This window comes from Nyctibius grandis, chromosome 6 (assembly GCF_013368605.1).
Source record: "Nyctibius grandis isolate bNycGra1 chromosome 6, bNycGra1.pri, whole genome shotgun sequence".
Classification (NCBI taxonomy): domain Eukaryota; kingdom Metazoa; phylum Chordata; class Aves; order Nyctibiiformes; family Nyctibiidae; genus Nyctibius; species Nyctibius grandis.
The window spans coordinates 43,720,340-43,746,463 of record NC_090663.1 but is presented as its reverse complement, the minus strand read 5'-3'; the positions used below and the strand labels follow the sequence as shown (position 1 = coordinate 43,746,463).

The window sequence follows — 26,124 nt, the reverse complement described above, 5'->3', positions numbered from 1 at the left end:
AAAGGAATAAGCTCTAGGAAGCCTGACTGTGATTGTAATGATTGCAAGATTGCAAATGATTGCAAGAGCCCCTTCATTAATCAAGGGAGAATTTCCCCTTGTGCAGATACTGCGTTAAAGAATGACAGATTTTCCCATCCTATCCCACAGCAGCAGCACAAGGGATATGGAGTCTGGAGTTAGGAAGAGGACAGAACTTCTAGACGAACTCAGGTGTAGCCCAAATCATGCCATGGGTTTCCTTTCAAGCTGTTTCAGCTTAAGTTTGCCCTTAACAAATAATGCTTAAAGTGAGCATTTTACCTTCCCTTGGGATTTCACTTGTCTATATCTTTTAGCAGCAAGTTTCAACACACAGTTGCAGCTAGCTACGTAAAGCCTGACCAATATAGACTGGTCTTTTCAAAGAGCTGTGACTTGGCATCACGATCACATATGCTTTATTAAATGAGAGACTTGTCAAAAACTCTGTTCTGCCTCCCCATCACTAAATAACCATAAGTGCACCATGCACAATAGCATGTATCGTGACATCAATTTTCTATGTCCTTCATATCATATTTCTTACCTTCTTATCTGTCACTCAAGACTTGCAAGGCCTATGCGTATTTTTTGCTGACACATACCCCATAAATTGAAAAGCATCCGCATATGAAATGCTCTGTCAGTAAAGCTGTTTGGTGGTACAGAACAAAAGTAAAGCAAGCTGTAAACATACGTCGTAGATTTATAAAACAGATTGTGGCAATCAAATGCAGATAATAAAAAAGCTGAATATAGTTGTCTGGAGATGTCTTAAGAAGTTGCTGCTTGCCAAATGCAGTCAGTGTCCCATTTACACATAATTGCACATAAAGCAAGATTAATGGACATGCAGATGTCAACACTGATTCCACAGTATAATATGGAAGCACCACATAATTATTCATTCATTTCAAACCTGTCAACCTCTGCACAGAACTGCAGTGACTAAAAACCAATTTTGCCTGTTTGTTTTAGGTAAAGCATATAGAGAGAGCGAATCCCCAAATCTTAAACTATGCAAGGTGTTGCCCTATTAAAAACTTTTGAGTTGTTTTACTGGATTATTTTAGATGCTTTGTGGTATTCTTGGCTGTTGCTTCATTTTTAACAATTCTAGCTAAGCCATTTCCTTTTAGCCAGTTACCTATGAAATTAGACTTAAAAATATTATTAGCAATTTCTTGTAGGTATATCCCAGTTTATTATTTATTTTAGTTTCCTAGTTGGGGGGGATTTTTTTTCTATTCATGATTCTATAAAAGCCATAAGGAATTTATCAATAAAAGTTCACTGTTCCATAGGATATGCAGAGATGAACTCAGAATTTCAAAATATATCTACAGAAATTTTTTTCGTTTGCAGGTATTTTACACAGCATTTTAGCATTAACTACAGAACATTAGAGCATTAGGCCTTTCTGAAGGGAAGGGCAATCCCAGTGAAGTTCAAGTTTGGATGCTAACCCAGCAGTGTGGTGAATCCTAACCTTAAGTTGAATTCCTCCCTGCACACCAGGACGTGGGATCCCAGAGCACAGTGATCCTCTGACCCAGCAGGCACAAGCACGATGACATTTGCCTCATGACACAGTGTCACTGAACTGGGACTTGCACCAGTTTGGATTCAGGAGCTCAGCTGATAAAGGTGGGTTCAGATTCCCACCTGAACCATTTGCTCAGCCTTTTCTGTGGTTTTGAAAGGGATCTTTAAAGAAAATTACTGTAGCTATACCATCTGGTGCTGTGAACACATTTGCATTTTTGACAGAACTTCCTTTAATATTATGACCTTTTTTTTTCTCCCCAAGCTGCAAATATTGTTTGGGGTTTTCTTAAAGCAGTCCATGAACATTTTCTTTTTGGTTTCTAGGCAAGTTAAAGATACGAGGAGAATCAGTTAGGTAATGGCTATGTTTTCTCGTGACCAGAGTGCAAACTGATAGATGTGGCATGCTGCTAAGGGAGCACTGCTGGCACTTTTGCAATCATCTCTGTAGCACAAAGTCAGTTATGATTCAGCAGTCACAGTAAGTGCTGAAACGTCAGCTGAGAATAAGCAAATTATTTAGGAATCAAGCAACAGTTACCTTCTTGCAACAGCATAGTTATAAAATATGGTAATGATTATGATTATACAACACAAGTTTTAATTTTCCATTCTAACATTTTTTCATTTAACAGATTTATAAATTCATCAGTAAAATTAATTAAACCAGGATCTCAAACAGAGCACTTATCAAAGAAAAAGTTCAAATTAGTATCTTCTAATCCTTGAACACAAGGAAGTCAAAGTAATTTTTTTTAACGCTAATTTTTTATATTTTCTCCAATTGGAATAGAAGTTTTGCTTTTAAGATAATAAATGCAACACGACAGGTAGTTTAACTATCCAAAATACAAAGAAGATGGAGAACTAGACATTTCTGGAAAACAGCAACAACAAAGTGGTGGTAGCTACTTTCCAGGATTTGTTCAATAGACTAGCACTGGCACCCAAGTTACGTGGCTAAAGAAATGTATTTGGAATCAAACCCCTGAACTCTCTTCCAGGCCTAGCTGCAGGGGTGGGCTATGGTTTGTATGTGCTCACGGAGTAAAGCGAGCATGGCAGTAGCCAACAAATTTGCAGAGATGTTGTTACACTGTCACTCTGCTTTCCGCAGCTCCCCTACAGCCAGCCTGCAGGGACCTGCACCGCAGAGCTGGGGGCAGGCAGCATCCCCACAGGGACCATGCCCATCCCTGCCCTCCAAGCCCTGCAGGCTGGCTTCAAGTGAGCCACTGAGCAGAGATGTAGCCTTTAGTCAGCAGGATGGTTTTTTGGCTTTTTTTCACTTTTTTCCAATGTGTAGATCTTTTTTTTTTTTGCAGTGGAGATGCAAACCTTTATAGAGAGAACGAAATTCTGGCTGTTTTCAGATGACACCTGTGGAATTTCAGTTCTAGGTACTTGCAGACTACAGGCTGAGAATAAATAGTCTTTTGCTTCTTTGCCAGCTGTGCTAACTTTCACAAGATTTATTTATATACACCACCAGCTTTGTCACCTAGTTAGCATACTGTCTTCCATGGAGAAGCATTTCTTTTATGCCTGCAGACATCTCTTTATTTGGCTGGGATTTTTTACACAAATACAAACCATTGCTGGAATGAAACACAGTTAAGTTTTAAACACAGTCAAATGTAAAGGACCAAAATAAGATACCCGAGAGCCCAAGAGAGGGAAAGATTGACAAGCACTAGCACTGCCTAAGTTAAAAGGGAGTTAGGCAAGAAGGGGAAAGGGATGAAAACCCCCATTTAGACTTAACTGGTGTGGGGAGCTTAGATATTGCGACCTGAAGATCACAAAGCTGTAATTAGTGTCCAGGAAATGTTTTATTGTGCTTTCACTGTAGAAATACACAGAAATGAGATATGATTGTGTTCTAACACTAAAGGAAGGACCTTTGCATGAAATTGAGGGCACTGTTTTTCTCCTTGTGAATGCTTTGGAGTTTTGTACCCTGCTGCCTCTGTCACATTAATCCATACTTGTTGGATGGGCTCCTCCAGTCATACTTTGTTCTCCTCCTTCGTAATGATTGATTGTGACATTATTCTACCCCTATTCCAGAGGAACATAAAGTGTAGTTGTCTTGGCTGGATGGATCCCAATGCACTTGTTAAATACATTTTATGTAAAACAAATTGTATATTATTTCCAGCCAAATGAAATACAACTGCTTCCAGAAGTAAAGAGGGCACCCATTTTGAAGTAGCAACAACACTGTTCTTCACAAAACAAACAATAAAAACCATTTAAATTAGGAAAATTATGTAGGTTGAGTGAAAATAACCACACTGGAATTTTATTAGGAAGGAAAATAGATTCATATGTCAGTTGTTGCAGAGACTGTTGTGTTATTTTTAGCAAATAAATAGTCATATCCTCTCTTATATTTCACAACTGAAATACAGTCAGGCCTTAGACGTGCTGTGGTGATTCATATTTGATTGGTGTAATTCAAAGTGATTTTTGACGCCCTGGCTGATGAGAGAAATGACTATCATGACAAATAAGACTGCGCCAGCTGGTGACATCCAGCTTCCTGGAAAATATTCAGATTAAATGTAGGAGAACAGGAACTCGTTACAGGATCCAGATGTTCCTGTAGTAGTTTAATATTGACAAAAGTAAAGTCTGTGGATTAGGGTCAGAGTTGGTTTCATGCAAACAGTAAGATAGGCACAAAAGTGGAAAAAACAGGTTATGCAGGTGAAATGAAACAAATAATAAAACCATTGTGCTGCTTTAGTGCCACCAGATAACAAAAATCTACTTTAGAACATCTGGAGAAACTGAAAACAGAAATTACATTGTTATATTAATTTAACTGCTGTATCTAGAATGTCAGTTCGAAAAGATGTAGCTAGAGGATGGAGTTGTGCAGGCTCGCCGTGCGGAATAGCGTACAGCCAGGTAGCTCTCTTATCAGTGCTGTCACTGCAAGCCAGCACACCAGGCACAGTTATGAAATGTGGAACTACCCCTCTTGTACTAGGGATCGATCTAGTTAAACCTTGCTTAGAGGGAATAATTATGAATCTGTCCTTTGACGTTTCCCTGCCTTACTCTGTTTTTCCATTCTCATGGCCAGCGTCTACTTTCTTCTCCCTGGGTTTATTTGAGTAATATCATGACTCTTGAAAACGACGGATGATCTTACACACTTAAAAAGAAGGGACAGTCGTGTGGTCAGAGAGATGTATCTTCCCCACTCACCGAAGAAAGTGAAAGGGACAAAATGGTCCATGAAATTTTTTTTTCAAGAGAGAATTCCTCATTTATCTCTCTCTTTCTCCAGTCAAGTTGATTTGAACTCTTTAAGTCCAGCTATCAGTGGCATTGTAACTTACTGTCTTGTAGACTATTGCTGAGTGAAAATACAAAACAAAGTCACAGTCTTAAATGCGTGAGTTCATACAAACTTAAAGAAAAATTGTCCAAATGTAAGCTTGATGGTAAAGGATTTACCAGAGAGTAAAATTGTAACAGTGACACAAAACTTAATTATATCCAGAATGTGCACATGGACAACTGCTGACAGCTGATGAGTCACTTTTGTATGCATCTCAGCTTCTTGGTGACAGCTGTCATAACCTTACATACAGAAATATGCATCTACTGAAATATCATTGGGCCTTATTTATTCTCATACAGAAATTTTTCACGGAAAGTGATGAGAGAGAGAACAAATTATCATTGGTCTGTCATGGATAGGTCCTGAGAAACTGCTCAGATGTCTGTCTAGAGTCTCTGTGACTTCCTTACAGTGTGTGTTAATTCATGTAACTGATCAATATTGAATTGATCTTCATTTAATTGCTCCTATTTAATTTTTATTTTTCCTTCTTAACCAATCTGGACAACTGTAGCCTTGCAATGAATTTGACAACCAAGCTGTAGAAACATGTTTCATTTTTCCTTTCTGTATGCATTTAGATGAGGTGTTCAGATTGAATCCAAGCAAGTGTGATCTACCACAAAGATATCCTAAAACTGATTCTTCTTATTGATAAGATTGATAAAGATATTCAATGCCATTTGAGAAACTGGTATTTAAAGGAGTTTTCTTTAGAAGATTAAGCAAAGAGAGACAGAAATGAAGAAGATTCAAATCTAACTCTTATTTTGTTTGTTACAAATTCGCTGTAGATTAGCTTCATGGTGAGACTGGAGTGCTTAAACGATGCTATAAGACATTCACAAAATGCCACCTAATCTGTTAGGCTCCTTTGACCTGTACGTTCTGCAGCAGTGTACACACACACACACACACACACGGTAAAGTCCTAACAAAGTCAAACTGCTTAGCACCTATTTTACAGTTAGACTCTATCAAGATTTGGTAGCTATTCATAACCATTCCCACTTGTGGGCCTTAATGTGTTGGCATGCTCACATTGTGTCTGGCCTCACCTAAGACTCAGGCAGGGAGGAAGTGACCATCCTCCTTTCTCCACCATGTCAGATATTTACCCAGATTGTGGGAAAGGCAACTTCGGGAGACTCATAAAGGACCTGAAATCACATCCTTACCTTACAGTAAGTCACTTGATCGGTAGGCCTTAAAGTGTTCTGAGATGAGCACTCTCATTTTGGTTGTGCTCCTCTACCTTTCTGTTGTGATCAGGTGAGTAAAAGACCAGCAGCTCACTGATGTAATTTGCAGAGAAGACTTATGTTCCTAGGAGGTTTTTCACATAGGGCAAATTTTCACGCTGTTAGACAGCCACAAAACGGGGATCTTCAGCTTACGAGAGCTCACTCATCTCATCTTGGGCAGCCTGAACTTTTGCTCCAGGAACATGCTAGGTTGGCATGTTCAAAATAGGAATGTAAATGATGTTTGCCTTTATTGTGCAAGGTTGCACCAGACTAGCTTTCGGGACAGCAGCTCTACCTGACTGCATTCAATTCAAGTATGGAGATTAACTGCAATCTGAAGTTTTACTACTAGTCTGTACACGATTATGTTAAAAGGATGTGTCATGATTACTGAGCTTGCATAGTGATAATAAGGCTAAGAAGCTCATGCTAACTGAAGTCAACAAACCTCTTTTTAAAACTAAAGTGTTTAGATCCTGAGTGCTTGCTTCCTGGTAACTGGCAACTTCAGGAAGAGCTTTCCACTACTCCAGGACAGAGAGTTCTTTGCAGTTATGTTCATAAACAGTCTGGAGATTTAGAGCTAGCAAATCAAGAGTTTATGTTTTTAAAAGGGAACCTATTGAAATTCAAAGGGCCACCTCATAAGACTTCAGTTTATGACAGCAATGTATAAACATGCTAAGATAATATATAGGTTAATTACAGGATCTGGCAAGATTTGGGAGGATTTTTAGCATATGATGGAGAGAATGGACTTGGAAGAACTGGGAACAGAATTTTAAAAAGATTTGTCTGAAGTGTCTTACCTAATACTTGGGGAATGGTGGGAAGAACTGTATTTTTTTAATGCAATGTTCTAGTGGCTTTACACACACACAGAAAACAAACAGAGAGAAAGAACTCACTGGAAAACAGAGAGGTTTTAGCTGGTGAATGAGAATTTTGAGCTAGTGACCAGGTATAATATCAACATTTCTGTTGGACTCCTGGTTTATTCAGTTAGATCATCTGAAGCAGAATGCAGTACTTTTAGCATAGCCAAATAACTAAAGAGAAAACTCCAGCAGAGCCTACTCTTAATATTGATGGGGTAAGTCTTGGCTGGAGTTTACTTTGAATTTTTCTTTCCTAAGATAATTTTTTTACTGTACTTTTACTACATGGTTCTTTTTACAGAATAGTTTTTAAATAGGAAAATAGCACTATCAGATAAAGTGATTGCAAAAAATAGTATATTTTCTAGAACAGTCTTAAACTGCATTTGCATTCTAGTAAATGAGGTGTACAGCATTTAGAAGTGGAAGATATGATGGAAAGATCACACATGTTTTCATGATTTTGGATTCTTTGTTTTATGTGCTTAATCGTATTTTGGCCTCACCTACAAAGTCTCATCACATAGTATTTTCACTTGTCAGGCGATTTCTGTGTTACAGCGTTTCTGCAAGAAAGGTGGGATTGTCATTTAGATGTTGTTCTTGAATTTGTTCTGGTTTTCTTTGTCCTACCCAGTTCCTGTATTCTTGAATTCTGATTTCTTGTAAAGTCATTTACGTTTTCATGAAATTACAACAAAAGTCAACCTTATGTGAGGCAAGGGCCATTTCTTAATAGGGATATAAGTGTTGTGATTTCTTACGCTGCTTTAATTTTACTTGCTTTATCTCTGCAGGTTTTAACGTATTTGCTTCACAGAGGGAAAGCACATAGAAGCTTATCTTGCAGTGACAGCTAAAAGTACTTCGTTTTTTCTGTATCTCGCTGTCTTTTTATTTAGATAAGCCTTATTAGTTCAGAGACATTTAGTTTGTATGGATTAATAAAATTCAGGAAAGGTATGTTCAAATGAATCTTGAAAGCAAAACAGAGTACGAATCAGGCTTACTTAGATGCAGAGAATGTTCTGAGAAGAAATGTTACCTTATGTTGATGATAATCAGATGTATATTGTCCTCCATCTTATTACAGCACGAATCTCAGCATTTTGCAGTTAGTGTTCTATAAAAAGAATATTACAAAACTTGATGATCTTGTTTTCACAAACAAAGCAATAAGAACACTCTAATGTCTCAACGTCATCCAGTGAGATGTCACTTTGTTGGTGGGATGAGAGGTTATTGGGCAGCTGTGGAAATGCAGAATAGACTAAACCTGTACTCCACTACGACATCTGCATATAAATTTGTGTGGATTAAGTTGCAGAAGAATTTTAAAAACAAACAAAAATACAGAAAAATTTGCCCCTAGCATATTTAGACTCCATGACGCTAAATAATAATAAATATATTTTTTCAGTCTCATCTATTCAGGATTTTTCCTTACGAGTCTTTTTTTATTTTATAATTTGAGTCAGTAATTTAATTAATTATAATTTGAATAAATTCTTATGCAACAAAATAGGTAATTCTGTTTCCTGTAAAATGCCAACAAAAATAAACTTTGTGGGACATAAGCCAGAACTGGGTTTCACAGAACAGAAACAGTCTTAGATATGTCTATAGGATGAGTGCAGAAAGCCACAAGTTGCCATACCTATCCCACAAACTGCTTTGCTTCAGGTCAGCTCCACTTCAGGGTTACGTGCTATGCTTTAGCACAGACTTACTAGCACACTAACACAGTGAAGCTTCCAGTCCAAAGGTAGTACAAAACCAGCTGTGAGATGGGGCAGAGCAAGCTCATGACTGTTTGCCCCCATACATGTGCATGCAAGACCCGACCCTAAAATTTAGGTAGGAATTGCTAGGTGAGTAAGCAGTGTGATGACAGCTGAAAATTCAGATGCCTTTCAAATGCCAAGTGAAATACATCAGAAGGAATAATTTGAATGATTCGTGCACATTAGTACGTTCAGAACTAACAGGAAAAAAACATAGGTACCAATGTGAGCAGCTGAAAGAAATTTTCCGTTCAACATCTATCATTAATCAAAAACCCATGTGAAGATACATAAAGAATACAAAGGAAAATAAGATATTCAACAGACAGAAGACTCTATCTTACAGAGTCAGCAAGAAAGCAGGGTACGTAATAGTCTATAGTGTTTGCTCAACAATATAATGAAGATAGCATACGTTTATCAGTATTTTTCAATGGTTTAAGACTGAGAAATTAGACCAGCTAAACTTAAAAGTCGTATGGACTACTGAATTTTTTTTGTTTAGCTCTCTCCATTACAAATATCATTCACTCAAAGCATGAAGAAATTAATGATTGCTTTTTTTCTGTTGCACAGAACCTGAAGCGCGTGGCAGAGACATGGATGGATGAGTTTGCAGAGTACATTTACCAGCGACGGCCTGAGTACAGACATCTGTCAACTGGTGATATCTCTGCCCAGAAGGAACTTCGCAAGCACCTTAAATGTAAAGACTTCAAGTGGTTCATGGCTGCAGTGGCTTGGGATGTCCCCAAATATTACCCTCCTGTGGAGCCTCCACCAGCTGCCTGGGGAGAGGTGAGGAATACACAAATTAGATCAAATTTAAATGAGTCTAACATTTTACATTACAGGAAATTAAAATTATGAAATTAGATTTAGCTCCTATGATAAGTAGTGTTATTAAGGGAGTTCCCTAGTCCCTGGACTAGCCATTAAAGTGAGAAACTGTCATGTCTTAGACCATCGCCATCTCTTTTATAATTCATTACAATTTTGTGTGTACAGGCCATAAGATGCATGCACAATGAGGACAAGGATGTGCAAAAGCGTATGTAGCACTCATTGCATGTTACAAGATGATTTCAGATGCTGAGAATCACCTTAGTAAAAAGGAGGTCTGAAGTCAACACTTTTTTTTTTCTGCGTATCCCCTTATATACCTCCTCATGTTCTTACAAGGACAATTGCGTGTAGGTGGAATTAGGTTTGCTCTGTTTTGCTCACATGTGCAAGTGTAACAAGCGAAGCCTGGATACTTTTCTTTTAAAAAGACTGGTTTAGCTCACCTTGTGGTCTGCATTGTGTAGGTGCTGTCATGACTGAGTACCGGTAGCAGACAAATGCAATTTCTCGTTTGGGGGATGAGGGGAGGGAGAGACCACCAAAAAGAAGCCAATAGCCAAGCACCACTCCAGAGCACAGGGCAAGCAAACAGCCTGCTGGAACTCTCCACCCATGATCAAAGATGTTCTGCGTTCAGACCTCTCTGAAGTGCAGAGCTGTAGCACACCTTGCTTTGACAGTTTGTTTTGTGTAGAAGAAATGAAAACACAAAGAGTTCAGGGGTAGGAAATTACCTCTGTAGCTGCGCTGAAAAATTGCAGTGGCCTTTTACCTCTAGGAACTACAGCAGGTTCATGCCATGGAAAGGTGGCACGCAGAGAGCTTTTTCCTCTCAATTCATTAAGATTTATAAAGAAGGCTTTGTTCTTTCAGTGTATTGTGCTACTTTTTTAAAACCCATAGGAATATCTGTACTGTGAGTTCCGGCCTTCTCTGATTTTGCGGGAGATGTTCTTGGGGCTCTCAGGCAATCGCCTTTTATATTTGAAACCAAAGGATGAAGTTGAAACTTTGACCGAAACATTTGGTAAGACCCCCTCACACCTCTGCATATCCCCAGTGGTCAAGGCTGGCCCATGCAGGGGATTTCTAAACATAGGTGCCTCTACTGTTCTCCAGAGTTTCTTTCTAAAAAAGCAAATTACGTCATTGCAAAATTTTTAAAATAACTTTCTGTGGTAGCAGCAGTCCTTAATTCTTCTTTGTAAGCTACCAGTTACAGTTGTTCAAAGGAACTTCAATTTATATGTGTCTTACTGTTTGCTGCTTCTTGGCAATAATGAATTGCTTTGTTGTTAATGTTTCTTATATATTTGATACTGCTGCCCACCCTTTATGGGATTAATGTATACCAAGAGGTGATGAGTTTATCAGTAGAAGTCAGGCTGGATTGGAGTGCTGTGACTGATGCTATGATCTTCCTTCATCATCTTCCACATGTATACATGCGCACCCTTAGAGGACTGTGATCATGGGATGTATAATTTCTCTGGCAAGCTGAACAATCCTTAAGTCAGTCAGAGGGTCTAAGTGGAAGAGATTCAGGTATTCATTCTTTTCACAGCACTATTAATATATTCTTTGCATAAAAACAAGACTTTTTAAAAGTAAATCAAAGATCATAGCAGTGGTATCAAATCTGCACTTTAAAAGCACTTATTGAGTTCTTAGGAAAGAAGTGAAGACCAAAGGCTTTCTGTTTCCTCTAAAATGTACTTTCTCTAAAACAGCAAGAGAAGTTTCAGCCCTACTACTCTATTTTTTCCTGAGACTGTCACATTCCTGTGAAGTTTTAATTAATTTCTTGGCACTTGCAAGAAACTTGAACAAACTTGAAGGTCAATGGCCGTCCTAATTAGAAGCTGAAAGAGGAAAACAGACTGTGTGTTATTGCTTTGTAAGAATCAAGCAGCTCTAGAAACCTTGCTGATTATACACACCAAAAGCCTGTGCCAAGACTGACTGTCATTTAGTACCCTCTCTGCTTCCGCTTGGAAAGACTTTTCATCTGCTTGCCTATCCCAGTCTGAGAAAGAATAAACAATGAGGTACTCAGACAATTTTTCGCTCCAGTATTTTGATATCTAGCTAGCAAAAGCGTGTGGTGTGAAAGCAGACGTCTCATAACAGCCTCTGCACAATTATTCTTTTTTAGCAAACACATTTATTTAAAATCTGACTCTTACATTTCTTGACAAAATCTGTTTGTTCATGATGGAAAAGAAGCAAATTTGCAAAACAAAAAACAATATTCTTCACTACACTTGTCATGAACTTATCTCTTCTGCTTGTTTGTGCCTTTTGTCCTTTGTAGCTGGCAGGGTTTACATTCCCTTGATATTCTGTTCTGCCTTGTAACATCTGAAATATGTGCAGTAAAGCAATGTAACAGCAAATCCAGACAGATTAAGGTTAGTGAGACTGTCAGTTCTGTGTCTCAGTGAGATAACTGTACTCTTTCCACTCCCGCTGTGAAAAAAAGGAAAGTTTTCAATTAAGTTTTGTTCTTATTCTTCCGAATATATTGGAAAGTATGCTACCAGTTGGAAAACAGTAATACCCATCCCATTCTCTTTCTAAGACAGAATAATTTATTTGTAATGTGTATTTGAAATCCTGTTGAAGGAAGTTAAAACGATAGCTGCATTAGGTGAGATTTGGACACCAAATGTTTACTTAGGAAGTACTCATGAATCTACAAGCTGTCACCTAGCATGAATATATTGTGCAGATATCACAACTTCCAACAATATCTTTGAAAACACATTTTACAGTAAATCAATCATATAATGTCAGCCATTGTCATTTATTCTAGACTTCATGAGTCCTTAGTCAAGGTGATATGAAAAAAAGAATTTGTTTTACTCCGTCAAAAGGGAAATATTTAAGCTTGGTTTCATTTGCTGTTACATGAACTTGTTGTTCAATAATTTAATACACAGCAAGTCTCTCAGTCACTGCAGCAGTGCTAAGCTGTAGGACCTGAAAATACTCCTTTCTTAGTCCCAAACTTGTGGATTTTACAGAATTGTATTATGGCACTGACATGAAAATGTCACCCATGAAGTTAAGTCAAGTAGCACTTGAAAAAGGATTAAAGCCTAAGAACTCACTAACTTCTCTTTTGATTACTTATTTTTTTTTAAAGTGCCATCCTCACACCCTTAATGAGTCAATCTCAGCTCACCAAGTGTCACACGTCTGTTGTACAAAAGCAATGTAACCAGCTATTCCCCACCCTGCACACGCCAAGTGCTGCACAGCTGGGCTGTTCAAATTCTTTCATTGGGATCAGTGTCGCACTGAATAACAGAGTCCCCTGTTTCTTCAGTGAGGTCTTTGGCAGTGCTTGACTTCTTTTAACTTTGACTTTTCCTTTTCATGGCTCACACAAAGGATAAATACTTTTAAAATTACTCTGTATCAGTTGATAGGAAAGGTGGCTCATTTTTCCATGTTTGATCTGTAGACGTTGACGGCACTAGGGTTATCTGAGAATGTAAGCAGTGCACTAAAACTGGCTTTAAGCGCTGTTCAGATAAAAAAAAGCAACATAAAAGAACATTGCTAATGTCTTCTAAGAACTACAGCCACTTTCTTATTTGAGGCATTAAATCAGATGTATGGAAAGTATTATATAAACTGATAGCACCAAGGTGTCTCTCTTATTGCTCTGTTGGGGCACCCTGAGGGTAGTCGCAGCACCATCTCCACATTCATTGTTCTAATAGGTGACCATATTGAGCATAAAGATTTCTTTAGATTGCTATGCTTTCGCACTTTTGCTTTTGGTGCAGACAGTTTCGTGCCACGATGAGCACGCAGGATAGTTCCCAGGACTCCTGGGAGTGCCTCTCCCTCTCTGACGTACTCCCTCTTCCCCAGGAAGGCTGAAGTGACCCTGGGTGACAGCCCGGCTCTGGTGCAGGCAGGGCAAGGCTGCTGGAGCCAGGACATCACCCACTACCTCAACAGCAATCTTGCAGGACCTCATTTGCCTGTGAAAAAAGTTGTACAGTTTTAGAATTATCAAAGAAAATTGGTCAATATAACCACTGGACCCTGGGAAGCTTTAATTTCCCTCTGTAATTTCTTTTTCAGCCTAAAATACATTCTCTTAAAAGGAAAGGGGAAATCCACTTCGCTTTAAAGTGTAGAGGTGTGGGGGAAGGTTGTCTTGGTTTTTTCTTCATTTAACATGGAGCATGCAAGTGTGTCATTCCACAGCTCCCACCTCAATGTTAAAATCTCAAAATTGATCCTAGCAGGCTGTATCAATGGCCTGCGACGCTTCACTTTCCTCATAATACTGTGATCTTCCAACAAGAAGACTCTCATGGTAATCAATGCATCCATTGCTCTCCAGTTTCCATTCCATCCTTGCATACTAATGACAAATACGATGTTTTTGAGAGCATAGTGCTAGACCATCTTAATCTGCCTCTCCTGTGGGGAGCTTATTAAATCATATAACTGCTGGCTTTCTGCAAAACTCCAACATTAATTTAGCCAGAGGTCAAGTTATCTGGGAGACCATATATTCTGCAATATGTAAACACTGTTTGGGAGCCCCTGATTTTTCCCCTCCCCCCTTTTTTTTCCTTTATTGATAGGCATCCAAAAATCTCCTCTTTTTTTTTTTTTTTTTTTTTTCCTTGAATACCAGTCTATCAAATCAGCAGCTTCAAATGTCAAGAGGTAACAATGTCATCTTCAAACCTAAGGTCTAGGCTTTCAGGCCTTCTGTCCTCCTACATTCCAGCTCCTGTTTTACATCATGTTCCTCTTTCCCAATTGCAGTGCCAGCAAGCTAAGCTACTTCTTTCTCAAGGCCTGGCCTGTTCTGGAGAAAAGTCTTTTTAACACGGGCTGGCTAACTCAGAGAAAGCAAGCTGTAGTTTTAACGTAAGCTAACTGCTTTTCATAAAACCCAAGGATTACTGAATCTAGGCTTACCCAGTGATTTCTCCTTGTGGCTTGCCACCTCATTTAAAGCACAGAATTCAGCTGCTTCACCAGCAGAACTCCCGCTCGGGTGACATGTCTTTGTTGCCAAGCATCAGTGCAGCACTGAGAAGCCTGTACATCCTTGCTTGGACACCTCCAGTGTAGAAAAGGGACAAAAGAGACCCCCTTAGAGTTTGTATTCTCTGTGCTTTTACACCTCATCTGCTCTCTATGAGGACTACAGGGCTCATAGTCTTAGTATCTATGTGCCAACATGTGTTAGGATGGCATTTCAAGAATTAAATATGCATAATGACTTACATATAGTGTCCCATGCTTTCTTCAGAATTTCTTTAATTCTAAACTAGCCTTTAAGATCACTGCCAACCATCCTTGTTAGTCCATATGGACTCCTCGAAAGCACGCTTTTTGCATACGCTTATCTGTGTGTAAATATTGACAGCATTTAAGGTGGAGCAAATAATCATGGTATGTAGCAACTCAATGCCCTACCTGCATGGGTGATAAAATCCATCTCCTGTTCATCCCCAGTCTCTACAATTGCACAAATCCAAATGTGGGAAATGTGAGTACTAGCTATTTCTTTGCTAGCTGTAACTCATGACCTTAAAAATTCAAAATCCATTGTGTGAGTGACTGGAGACAAGGCAGTTCAAATGCATATTGATGTATAAAGGAGAAAACAGCCTCTCCTTGCTGTGCTTCTGCTTTCCTTCCTTCTTCCATGAAAGCATCTTGGGGGATTTGCAGGCCATGTGGTGCTGGTGCTCAGCAGAACGTTCCCCGTGGTTCTGGCAGCAGCATGATGGCTCAGTTCAGTCTCTAGTTCAGCCAAGGCCACACAGAAACGCCAGAAAACAAAAGCACAGACTTCACTGAAATTCCTGTATTACAAAAAGAAAATGAAAAAGCAAACCACGACCCCTCTGCAGTTGAAAGAAAGGATAAAACAAAAAAAAGGATGAGCTAATGTGTAAGCTGCAACAAACCAGAGCAAAAACTAACTCAAGGAAACCTTTCAGGAGCAGGGGGAGGAGGAGAGAAAATACAGAACAGGAGAGACAAATTCCAGCAGTGAAGGAACTAAATGTAGCTTCAGCTCAAACCTTTCCCAGAAATGGATAGAACAAATTTACTGCATAGTCCAAATGACAGAGAACAGGGTGGAGCGATGCCATCAAGACAAAATTACGAAAGCCCTTCAACCCAATAAGCGTTCATTGGATGTGGAGTGTATTCACTGTCATTTTACAATTCTGAATACCCCAATTATTAATGGCAATTGTTAGCAGCTCCATTTTAATTAGCTCGCATGCTCTAAGAACAGAACTGATGTATCACTTAATTTTGTATTAGGCCAGTAATCTTTATTTATACAATGTAAATTTAAGTGCACTGAGAAATGATTGAACACTCTCAAAAAAAAATTATACTTGGAGTAGGTATTTCACATGAAACTTTAAAAATATGAAATTAAAATCCATTCTTCTCATTATTCGTTCCTGTCTCTTTTGCTGGGTGATATGAAAATGAAGGCAGGGTTGCTGAGAACTAATTACCTTTCATCCTTTTTTTGAGTTAACATGACCCTTTGTACTGTGGGGCTCAGTGGTGGGCTTCTGCATCTGGTTATGTGTATGAAATCGTAGTGGTTTACCTCATCTATAGCAATTTTTATTATATTGAAATAAGAAAAAATGCTCTCAAACTGGGCTTGTCTTAAGTTTTAGAAGAATACTTCTCTGAGCGCTGGTAAAGGCTCAAAGGTTCTTGGAGCCAATCGCTCAAACTGATGCTCCCATCATTTGCCCAATCTGCTCTTTTCTTGGCTAAACAAATGCAGCTCCTAAAACCTTTCCTGAAGGTGACTTTTTTTACATTTTCTCCAGTTCCTGTTGCTTTCCCATCTGTCTAAATCTTAGAACATGGTGAATAGACTCAATTCCAATCCTCCAGAATGAGAAAAAGAGCAGAGTAGCTCTCCTGTGTGCCTTACAAGCATGAGGATTGCCCCTCCTTGCAATGTTTTGTGCTATGCTGAGAAGTTTTCCACCCTTTGTTTCTGTGTGTGAGGTATGCAGTATTTAAGAGTGGCAATGTTTACATTTGTCTAATGTAATGTGTCAACAACAGTGACTTCTAAAATGTTTTCCATGGTAAAATACAAATGTCAACTCAACTGTATCTCCATTCGGCATCTAGCTTTTCTTTTTTTAACATAAGGATCAAAGTAGTGGCCAGAATGTCAAAGTGTGCACCTGCTTTCTATATATTATACGTATAGAATTTGTGGACATCTCCATGCATGTACGCAGACATAGATTACTCAGTTTCTGTGTATGTCATTGACAGGGAAAGTTTTTTAAGAAATCTTTCTCATTCTGGAGGTGTCTAAAGGATTTTTAAACAGCCCAACTAAGGTACTCGAGGAGAAACGTGTGCATATTTGCAAAACACATTTGGGGTTTTCCTCTTTTTGTTGGCAGTGGGAAATCCACTCCTTTTCAATCCAGTCTTCTAGAAAAATATACATGGCAGCAGTGGTACCTAACTGGTATGACTGATAGTCACAGATCAATTATTACTGAGTTGCTTCAGTCTCAAAAATGCCATTTTCCTTTTAAGAATAAGTTACACTGTGGAACGTTTGCAGAAGGCATGCAGACAGCACAAGGAAACTCCATGGGTAAGCACAGTTTCAGTAGACATTTGTTAAGTACTTTTTAATTTTATGCACTTTGAGCCCTAGCGTGTGACCTTCTCTACAACAGTGTTATTGTGTCAAAGTAAGAACAAGCACTGGAACAAGGCGTGCCTGAGTTTTCAAGAAATATTGCTCCAAAGCCTGTGAGAGACTCATACGGAAATAATTTCCTCTTAATACGGCTGATCTCTCTTGCTCTGGTAGGAGGGAAGAAGCAGTCAGACCAAGCTTTGAACTTCTCAGACTTTTCTTCCTCCTAGTCTCTTTGCATGAAAGTATTTCATGCAGACCTGCCTTTCATTTGTTAAGCAGAATACTTCAAACCTTGCTGCTTCTAAAGCTGTTCACAAAAAGAATAGTTAATTCCAGGACGTGGCTCTCTACCCTGTAAAAAGTAAGTTCCACCAGTTTGATGTAACTAATGGTCAGTCTCAAGCCCTTCAGTTTCTAAGTGAGCTGAACTCCTAATCCCCTAATGTTGGAAGCTCTATTCCGCAGCCTGGTTTAACATGAAATGTTGATGCTTGGTTTTGCAGATTCGAAACGTGGCAGCCAATCTCTGTGTGGACAGTAAACACGGAGCCACGGGGACTGAGCTGAGGCTAGACATCTGTGTGAAGGATGGCTCAGAACGGACATGGTCACACGAACAGGTATTTTATCGGTGGAAAGAGAAACGCAGTGTAAAATTGTTGCTTCTCTTTTTCAGTTTCTAAACATTTCTCTGAGGGCTCCTCCTTTTCCTAAGGCAAAGCAGGGTGTAGAAGTAATTTGTGAATGACTGCTGTCCTTAATGGCTTTTACAAAGTGCTCTTTAACATAACTTCAGAAATTTCAACCTCCCCCTGGGCTGTATATTCTTCTTAATTTCCAAAAGGGATTGCAATGCCCAAAGAGCTTTTGGGTGCCCCCTTCACCCCCACTATGTTATGAAAACATGTTGATTTTTGTTCAGTTACCTGAAAATATTTTAAATATAGTACCTGGGCTTGTAAAGCTCTAGTGGTTGTCTACTTCTATGCTTTCATCTCAATAAGCTGTTATATTTTAAATTAATATGAGGTATAAGTGAGATAAATGGGTAAAAACTAGAATGAAAGTTTCACAAAGATAAGCTGGTGACACAAAACTGGGAGGGGTGGCCGATACACCAGAAGGCTGTGCTGCCATTCAGCAAGACCTGGACAGGCTGGAGAGCTGGGTGGAGAGGAACCTCATGAAGTTCAACAAAGGCAAGTGTAGAGTCCTGCACCTTGGAAGGAATAACCCCATGCACCGGTACAGGTTGGAGGCTGATCTACTGGAGAGCAGCTCTGCAGAGAAGGACCTGGGTGTTCTGGTGGACAACAAGTTCACCATGAGCCAGCAATGTGCCCTTGTGGCCAGGAAGGCCAATGGTATCCTGGGGTACATTAGGAAGAGTGTGGCCAACAGGCCAAGGGAGGTTATCCTGCCCCTCTACATGGCCCTGGTGAAGCCACATCTGGAGTACTGTGTGCAGCTCTGGGCCCCCCAGTTCAAGGAAGATAAGGAATTACTGGAGAGAGTCCAGTGAAGGGCTACAAAGATGATCAAAGGACTGGAGCATCTCTCTTATGAGGAGAGGCTGAGAGAGCTGGGTCTGTTCAGCTTGGAGAAGAGAAGACTGAGAGGGGATCTTATGAACACTTACAAATACCTTAGGGGTGGGTGTCAAGAGGAGGGGACCAGACTCTTCTCAGTGGTGCCCAGTGACAGGACAAGGGGCAATGGGCACAAGCTGAAAGATGGGAAGTTCCATCTGAATATGAGGAGGAACTTCTTTACTTTGAGGGTGGCAGAGCACTGGAACAGGCTGCCCAGGGAGGTTGTGGAGTCTCCTTCTCTGGAGATATTCAAAACCTGCCTGGACACAACCCTGTGCAACGTGCTCTAGGTGAACCTGCTTTAGCAGGGGGTTGGACTAGATGATCTCCAGAGGTCCCTTCCAACCCTTAACCATTCTGTGATTCTGTGAAGGGATGATAAAGACTCAAAAAAAGATTTTATCTAGGTTGGTTAGGTAGAAAAATATTAGCTCTCAGGAGTTCGGAGGCAAAGAGCTCTGATTTGTACTCACTGTGGCTGTGAGTGCCTTAGGAAAGGGATCATGACCCACAGGCTGTGGGTCTGGCCAACGTGAGCAAAGAGAATCCAGATGAAAAGTACAACCTAACCATTTATTAGCAATTTTAGTGAACATGCCTTTCACAGGGCAAGGTCCCAGATTAGAAAAATTTCCCAATGCTGAGGAGAAGAATTGGCCTGGCAGTCGCACATGGCACTTTGCAAAAGCTTAAAAGCTCAGGAGAGAGAGTTCTGAGGGTTATCTGAAGTGCTGAGGTCAAGAAATCATTCTCTGAGGATACTGAGAAATGCAGGGGGAGAAGTGCAAGGAATGAAACGGAGAAACTGAAGGATGATCACAATTTAGGTAAGTGCCAACATGGGAAAAAGAAAGTTGCTGAAAGAAGGCTTCTTCACATAGCTGCCAAAGATGTAGCACAGTGATAGGATGCCGAGACTGGATAAATATCATCCTCTTTTGTTTATGAAAGACATCCAGTAATTCAAGCAATTAATTGAAGGAAGTTGTATGGTCCAGACTAGATCATCACAGTGCTCTCTGGCTTTAAAATCTGCAAACCTGAAGAGCTCTAAACACTCCTCAAGAACAGAGGGAGTCCCAAGGCTGCCAGATATGAGAGAAAGGAGGGAAGAAAACTGATGAAAAGGTGAGAAAAGAAAAAAATTTAGGAGGGAAAGCAGAGAAAAGGGAGATTTGAAATATCCTTTGAAAGAGCAAGTGCTTGTGAGGAAGGGAAGCAAAGGGAGAAGGATTGGGAGGAATCCGTGTTTCAGTGTACTCCAGTGCATTGCAATGTTTGGGATCAGACTCAATGTAAAGGTCTCATTCTACACTAATGACAAAAAGTGACTTCATTAAAATAAATAAGGTTAAGCTAGCATGAAAGGAGTTCAACCAACCAGCTCCTCAGAGCACAGAACCAGAACTAGGAACCCTTAAACACGTCCACGCTTGACATGCGCTCCAGGGACAGCATGAATTATTTCTGCGGGGCCGGTGTGGAACAGCGCGTACCTTCTCCCCGCAGGGTAGCATGGAAAACACTGCCAGGGAACACCGCTCCCACCACAGTGGCACGGTTGCATTGGGAAAGGTCTGCCAAGACCCAAACCAAGCCGTTTCATCCAATTTGCTGAACAGTTCAGTGACTTCTCAGGGCTGCTGAGGAGGGCAGGGGTGCCAGGGGTTCCTCCTGCCGCGGCCGTTGCAGGACCATGAGTTTGTAGCCGGTCAGTGGCGGGCAGCTCCGGACCCACAGAATGCTTGCCCACCCCAAGGTAGCTTAATGAACGGCAGCTATTATGCTATTTAACCCTCAAAACAATCCATTTTCTTTTGTTTCCATTCCTTTGTTGGGGATTTTGGTGGTGGTTATTTTTTCCCCAGGAGGTGGCACTGCATTCAAGGATTGTTCTTCCCACTGAATAGGAACACAGTTACTGCTAGTTTACCCACCTGTGGATGTAAATCCTAGAAATCACACGAGAAATGTTGAAGAATCTTTAGAGGAAAATCAGGGTGATAAATAAAATTATAATTTATTTATAGATATAAATAATATACAAAAAATATAATGGAATTTATTATGATAAATAAATAAATGTAATTTCACTTCCTCCTAGGAAGGAACTTTATTTTTCTAAAACTAGAAAATAGATGTTTTAGAAGAAAGCTGATTTTGTGTCTTCCCTTACCAAATAAGGAGCTGGCATACTATCTACTACTGTATTGCTGGGCAACTTCTTATTTGAATAATTTTAATAGTCGTAATAGCCTATTGGTTTCTGGATTAGTTTGAAAGCAAAACAAAACTAATTTTACTCAAGTGCTCAGACTCCTGGTATGAGACACATTCATCTGGCTGATAGATTTCAAGCATGAGTTTGTGCAAGGTACAGATTTTAAAGATACCACTTGAGAAAGAAAGGAAAGAATTACAGAATCTCATAAACTAAAAGGTGAAGTGAACGAGGTATTAGACCTGGCTGAAACTCAGAATTTCTATCCTATTGGAAATTATGGTATGTGCAAAATGTTTCATCCAGAGGAGAACTTTCAGTTTTCCTCTAGAAAAGAAATTCTGAAAATGTTTACTTTTAGAAGGTCAAAACATTTTGGTGATGGAGAGTTTGGGGGATTTTTTTCAGAAAGAAGATAACATCCTTTTCCCCCTTTTTCCTGAAGTTTCCCATAGCAGAGTGCTCACTGTGTTAGCACCTGGGCTTCCACAACTCCATCCATAACCAACGCCTCCGTGCCCTGTAGCTCCCCAGAAACCTGCAGGGCAAAATCTCAACTTCCAACCTGGCAAGCTAAATATGTCTCTATGTTGGTGACAGTCAATAGAAGTGCAAAAATTCCCATAAAAGTGTGTTTTAGATTGGTATTTTTTGAGGGAAATTTCTCAGTTTGCTCTCGTTACTCGATCAGGACAGGACCATTACCTGCAATGCGTGTAAGACCACAGTCTAAGGAAACTTCTCCCAAGGAGAAGGGATGTGATCTTCCACTTGCACCACAGTAAACCATGAAGATTAACTTTGTTAAAGAGTGTTTGGGAAGAACTGCCAAACACCTGACCAGCCCTCAGAGAGCTCCTTTTTATTGCTTATGTCTTCTTGAGTTTGTTGGCTACGTGATTTCTACATATGCCAGTAGAAACTAGCAGTGTTAATGAAAATATCAAGCATTTTTATTATCATATTTCAAATAGCATGGATTGACACTGAGCTGGTCTTGCAACTTCTGGTATAAGTTTACAGGGAGTTCAGTGGCAAAATATAGTAGCTTGATGTGATCGGTGCAGCAGGAGTCAGTGCTGACACGAGACAGAGAGATGATCCTTTGTGCCACTTGATTCGTGTCATGTTACAAGGGCAGGAATTACAAGCTGACAGTCTCAGCAGCTGTGCTGTGGGGCACAGCTCTTTAGCAGCCCCCATGAGAAGGAGGAGACCTTCCACCCCAGGTCTGTACAAGCTCCAGTGGGCGAACAGCAGACAAAAGTTTCGTGGGGCACTTGCAGACTTTCTAGTGAACAGGAGAAAGGTGGGAAGTGAGGATGAATGGTGCTGCAGTTTCTGGAAACTTCCCCAGAATTAAAAAACAGGGGGAAGGAAAGGATAGCACAGCTCGGCGTTCTTCCACCTTTGTCTTCCCAGAGCTAACTGGTTGCTTTGGGGAAACTGAGCACCGCAGGGAGCAGTGAAGAGCAGCCCCGTGGGCTGCAGGTGAATAACCGCCTGCTATTTGTTAATAATGTGTCTGGAAATTTAGGTGCAGCCTTGTTTCAAATCAACAAGCAGACAGGAATGAATGAATGAAGGGGTACAAAAAGGTTCATCCGTTTCTCAGAAAATTGGACACAGGTGGCTCCTAACAGCTTAGGTCAAAGGAACAACAAAATCCAAAGTGATAGGTGGTGGCAAAGTGGAGCATTATGTATTCAGGACTTCAGCTAATAACATGTAGCATTGTTGCACATTATGCAGAGGAGAGAGAATTTTTATATCAGCCAGATTTAGTGTTAACTAGAGAGAATTTGCTGTATAATGGAGGATAGCATAGAATGATGAGATTGGAAGGACTGTAGGCCTTCAAATTTTATCTGTAAGAACAAGATTTCAATATTAATTGGATGTATAGAGAAGTATACCCTTTTTTCTGTTCAATTTTTTTCTCTTCTCCCTCCTAGTCCTAAAATTATGTTTCTGCATCAACAAGGTTGATTTTATAATAGTATCACTAGGGAGAAGACATACTTGTTGATTTAAAAATGAAACTGTTTTGCAAACCAGGAGGCTGAGAAGGAGGAAAAAGAATCTGTGCTAGTCTAAACGAGACCTAGTATTACACAGATCCTAGTTTTTGGTGGAAGGGAATAAAAAACCCCCATCTGTTACCACGTCTTGACTGTCAAACAGGGTACGGCCCTGGCAGTCTTTAGAAACCACATAGGAGTGGAAAGGGCAAAGGGATACCCTGGATCAGTACAATCTGATTTAAAAGCTAGCTTGAGCTCTTTCAGGCGTACCGATGCATTCAGTAGGGTAGTAGTCCTCAGGCCAAGGTCCAGAGAGCAGCAGGAATTGGCCCCTCAGCTAACCAGCCATGCAAGGAATGAGAAATTTGGAGAGCCACCCACTGGGAAAGATGAGGAAGGTCCTGGACAGAGGATCTCTCTTGTAGTAGTGATGAGAGCGAGAATATCGCAGAACCACTGTTCCATGCCATTTCTCTAGGTATTTGTTATTCATCACTTTGAGCTCCAGGTTTATTCCTTAGCTGCAGAAAGGTAAAGGGTAAGAGAAAGAAAATGGCTTTTGTTGTCTTTTCCTTAAAGGAAAAATCATCTCAGGCTTTTCTTTTTCTAAAGAAGCAGCAGCAGCGTAGCTTTTTTTCCTGCACCAAATCTTACTTCTGAGTATGCTTGTGAAATGGTAAGTTATCTTCGTAGGGATTCCGTGGTGCTGCCTCCAAGAAACATTAGAAGAGCAGAAAAAGACTCTACCTTTTGAAAAGCAGGAATTGGTTTGAAAATGAAGTCAAAGCTGTTCACTGCATTTTACTGCAGATAAATGTAAATTCCACTGTGGGGGAAAGAAGAAATAAGCAGGACACAGGGGCAGGCTGAGAAAATGCTGTCTAGGAAACCGATAATACAGAAGTAAATAGGGAGTGACAGCAGCTAACAGAGAGAACAAGGGCTTACAGTGAGACATACAACAACAAAAAAGCAAATATTCAGATATAAGGTTGTATTTTGTGCCCGCAGGCCGAAGGAAACAGTAATGCCTCTCAAATGTGGCATTTGGAGGATGATACGGCATTGAAGATGAGTATTTTTAAAAGCTGTATCTTTTATGATGACCACGGAAAGAAGATAGCTATCATAATGAAAGGGCTAAAATCTGGCAAATGCAACAGAAGTATTCAGGATCAGACCCGTACGACACCAAGCTTCAGTCTGGATTTGTAGGCACTGATTCTATGAGAGAAAGTACACATCACAGGGAGCAGGGTGCTAGATAAGGACCGAAACTACCCTGAGATGAGGTAGCTGGGATGCTGGAGGCAGTCGGAGCACAGTATGGGGAGCTGCTTTTCTGGGTAATGATCTTGAGTGTGTTCCACATGAACCATCACCGCTAAACAATTTCCACTAGCAAAGGTTGCTCATTTAAAGAGAGCTTCACTTTCTCAATGTTATGTTGCCGTTTACAGTATGGAAAATCAAAAGTCATGGAGAAAGCCGAACAATAGAACTGACATCAAAAAAAAAGGAAAAAAAAAACAGAAACCTCAGAGCTCTCAGGAGAGCTTCTTGGTAGCAATTTACAACCTGCAACCTGTTTTCTGCAAGGTTTGGTCCCTGGAAAAGGAAAATGCACTCTGCATCTTTAAATTTGGTGCTGTCAGAACTGTCACCTTCATCTGATGATTGAAAGACTGCAGTGTCATGGCATCATTTCAGACAGCTGGTGTCTGATTGAGAAGGATTCCTCTATTAACTGTGAGCCTCCATGATTCCTCTCAGGCAGTGAGAAAAAGGGCTTTAACAAGCTGCCTGTAGTTCACAGAGTTCATGGTAGAAAGATGAAAATCATTTAATGTGTGTTGTTTGGGAGAAAAAAGAATGTCAAGAGAGGATATGCTAATAGTGTCCCACATAAACAGAAGGAAACTGTTCATTAAACATGGGAAAGATGCTGTGATGAGAAGATCTCTCTAGGCAGCTTCTTCAGACCCAACTGAGAGAAGAGTCACTAGCAGAGGCTTTCTGAGTCCCTGGTAGCTATAGTCCTAGAGCATACGAGTGCTTCTTTAACTGGGATAACGGAAGGCTTTAGTACAGAGTATCCCCTCTCCTTCCCACAGAACTGTGTTGCCAGAGATTTTTTTCCTTCCCTGCCATAGGGATTGTGCCTTCCCGGGGTATATTCCACATTGCCGCCGATGCACTTTAATTAAGGCAGTTGGCATCACTTAATTGCACACAGGCAGGATCTCATTTAATTTAGTAGCTGGGATGTACGGAGTAGGGAAACATGCATCAAGCTTTGTGCGTGGTTTTAAATGTTTTTTGCTAGTAACGTATCATTACATTGCCTGATTGTTTTTCTAGCTCTTCACCTTTGGTTGGAGAGAAGACATCCGCCCCGGGGAGCCACTTCACACCAGGAAGTTCTGCTTTGATGCAATTTCACACAGCAGCCCCGTCACACTGTATGACTGTCACGGGATGAAGGGAAACCAGCACTGGAGCTATAGGAAGGTTGGAATCACTCTGGGGCATCTCAGGGGTTCAGACTGTCTTGAGCCTATATTCAGTTTAGCGCGGGCTTGCATTTTCCTATCAGAGAAGTTTTATTTTAAAATCCACCCTGTCTTATTCCAATTTAATTTTGTGGTAACCTCTCTAGAGTATGTTCCTTTTGAACATTCATCTATTTAGGTCAAATTTAAATGAAAATGGATCTGATCCAGCTCGGAGGGTGTCTGTGTTGGATCTGTTCCGTGAAAGGTGTTTTACCATCCTGGTGCTTCAAGATGCTCGTGTTATTTTAACAAAGGCACTGTTAGAAATATTGTCATTGAATGTGACAGCAGCAAGAAATGCTGTTTATGAGTTAAATATTATTATTTTACTACATTTTAAAGATT

General features: G+C 40.2%; 1 protein-coding gene across 1 annotated transcript in view; it reads left to right on the top strand.

Moving 5' to 3' along the window:
* The window catches only part of GALNTL6 (polypeptide N-acetylgalactosaminyltransferase like 6), a 565,706-nt gene that overhangs the window by 533,818 nt on the left and 5,764 nt on the right, over nt 1-26,124 (top strand). The window contains exons 9-11 of the mRNA XM_068403801.1: nt 9,413-9,634; nt 17,891-18,007; nt 25,586-25,735. Coding sequence (XP_068259902.1) covers nt 9,413-9,634; nt 17,891-18,007; nt 25,586-25,735 — 489 coding nt within the window. The remainder of the gene's footprint in view (nt 1-9,412; nt 9,635-17,890; nt 18,008-25,585; nt 25,736-26,124) is intronic.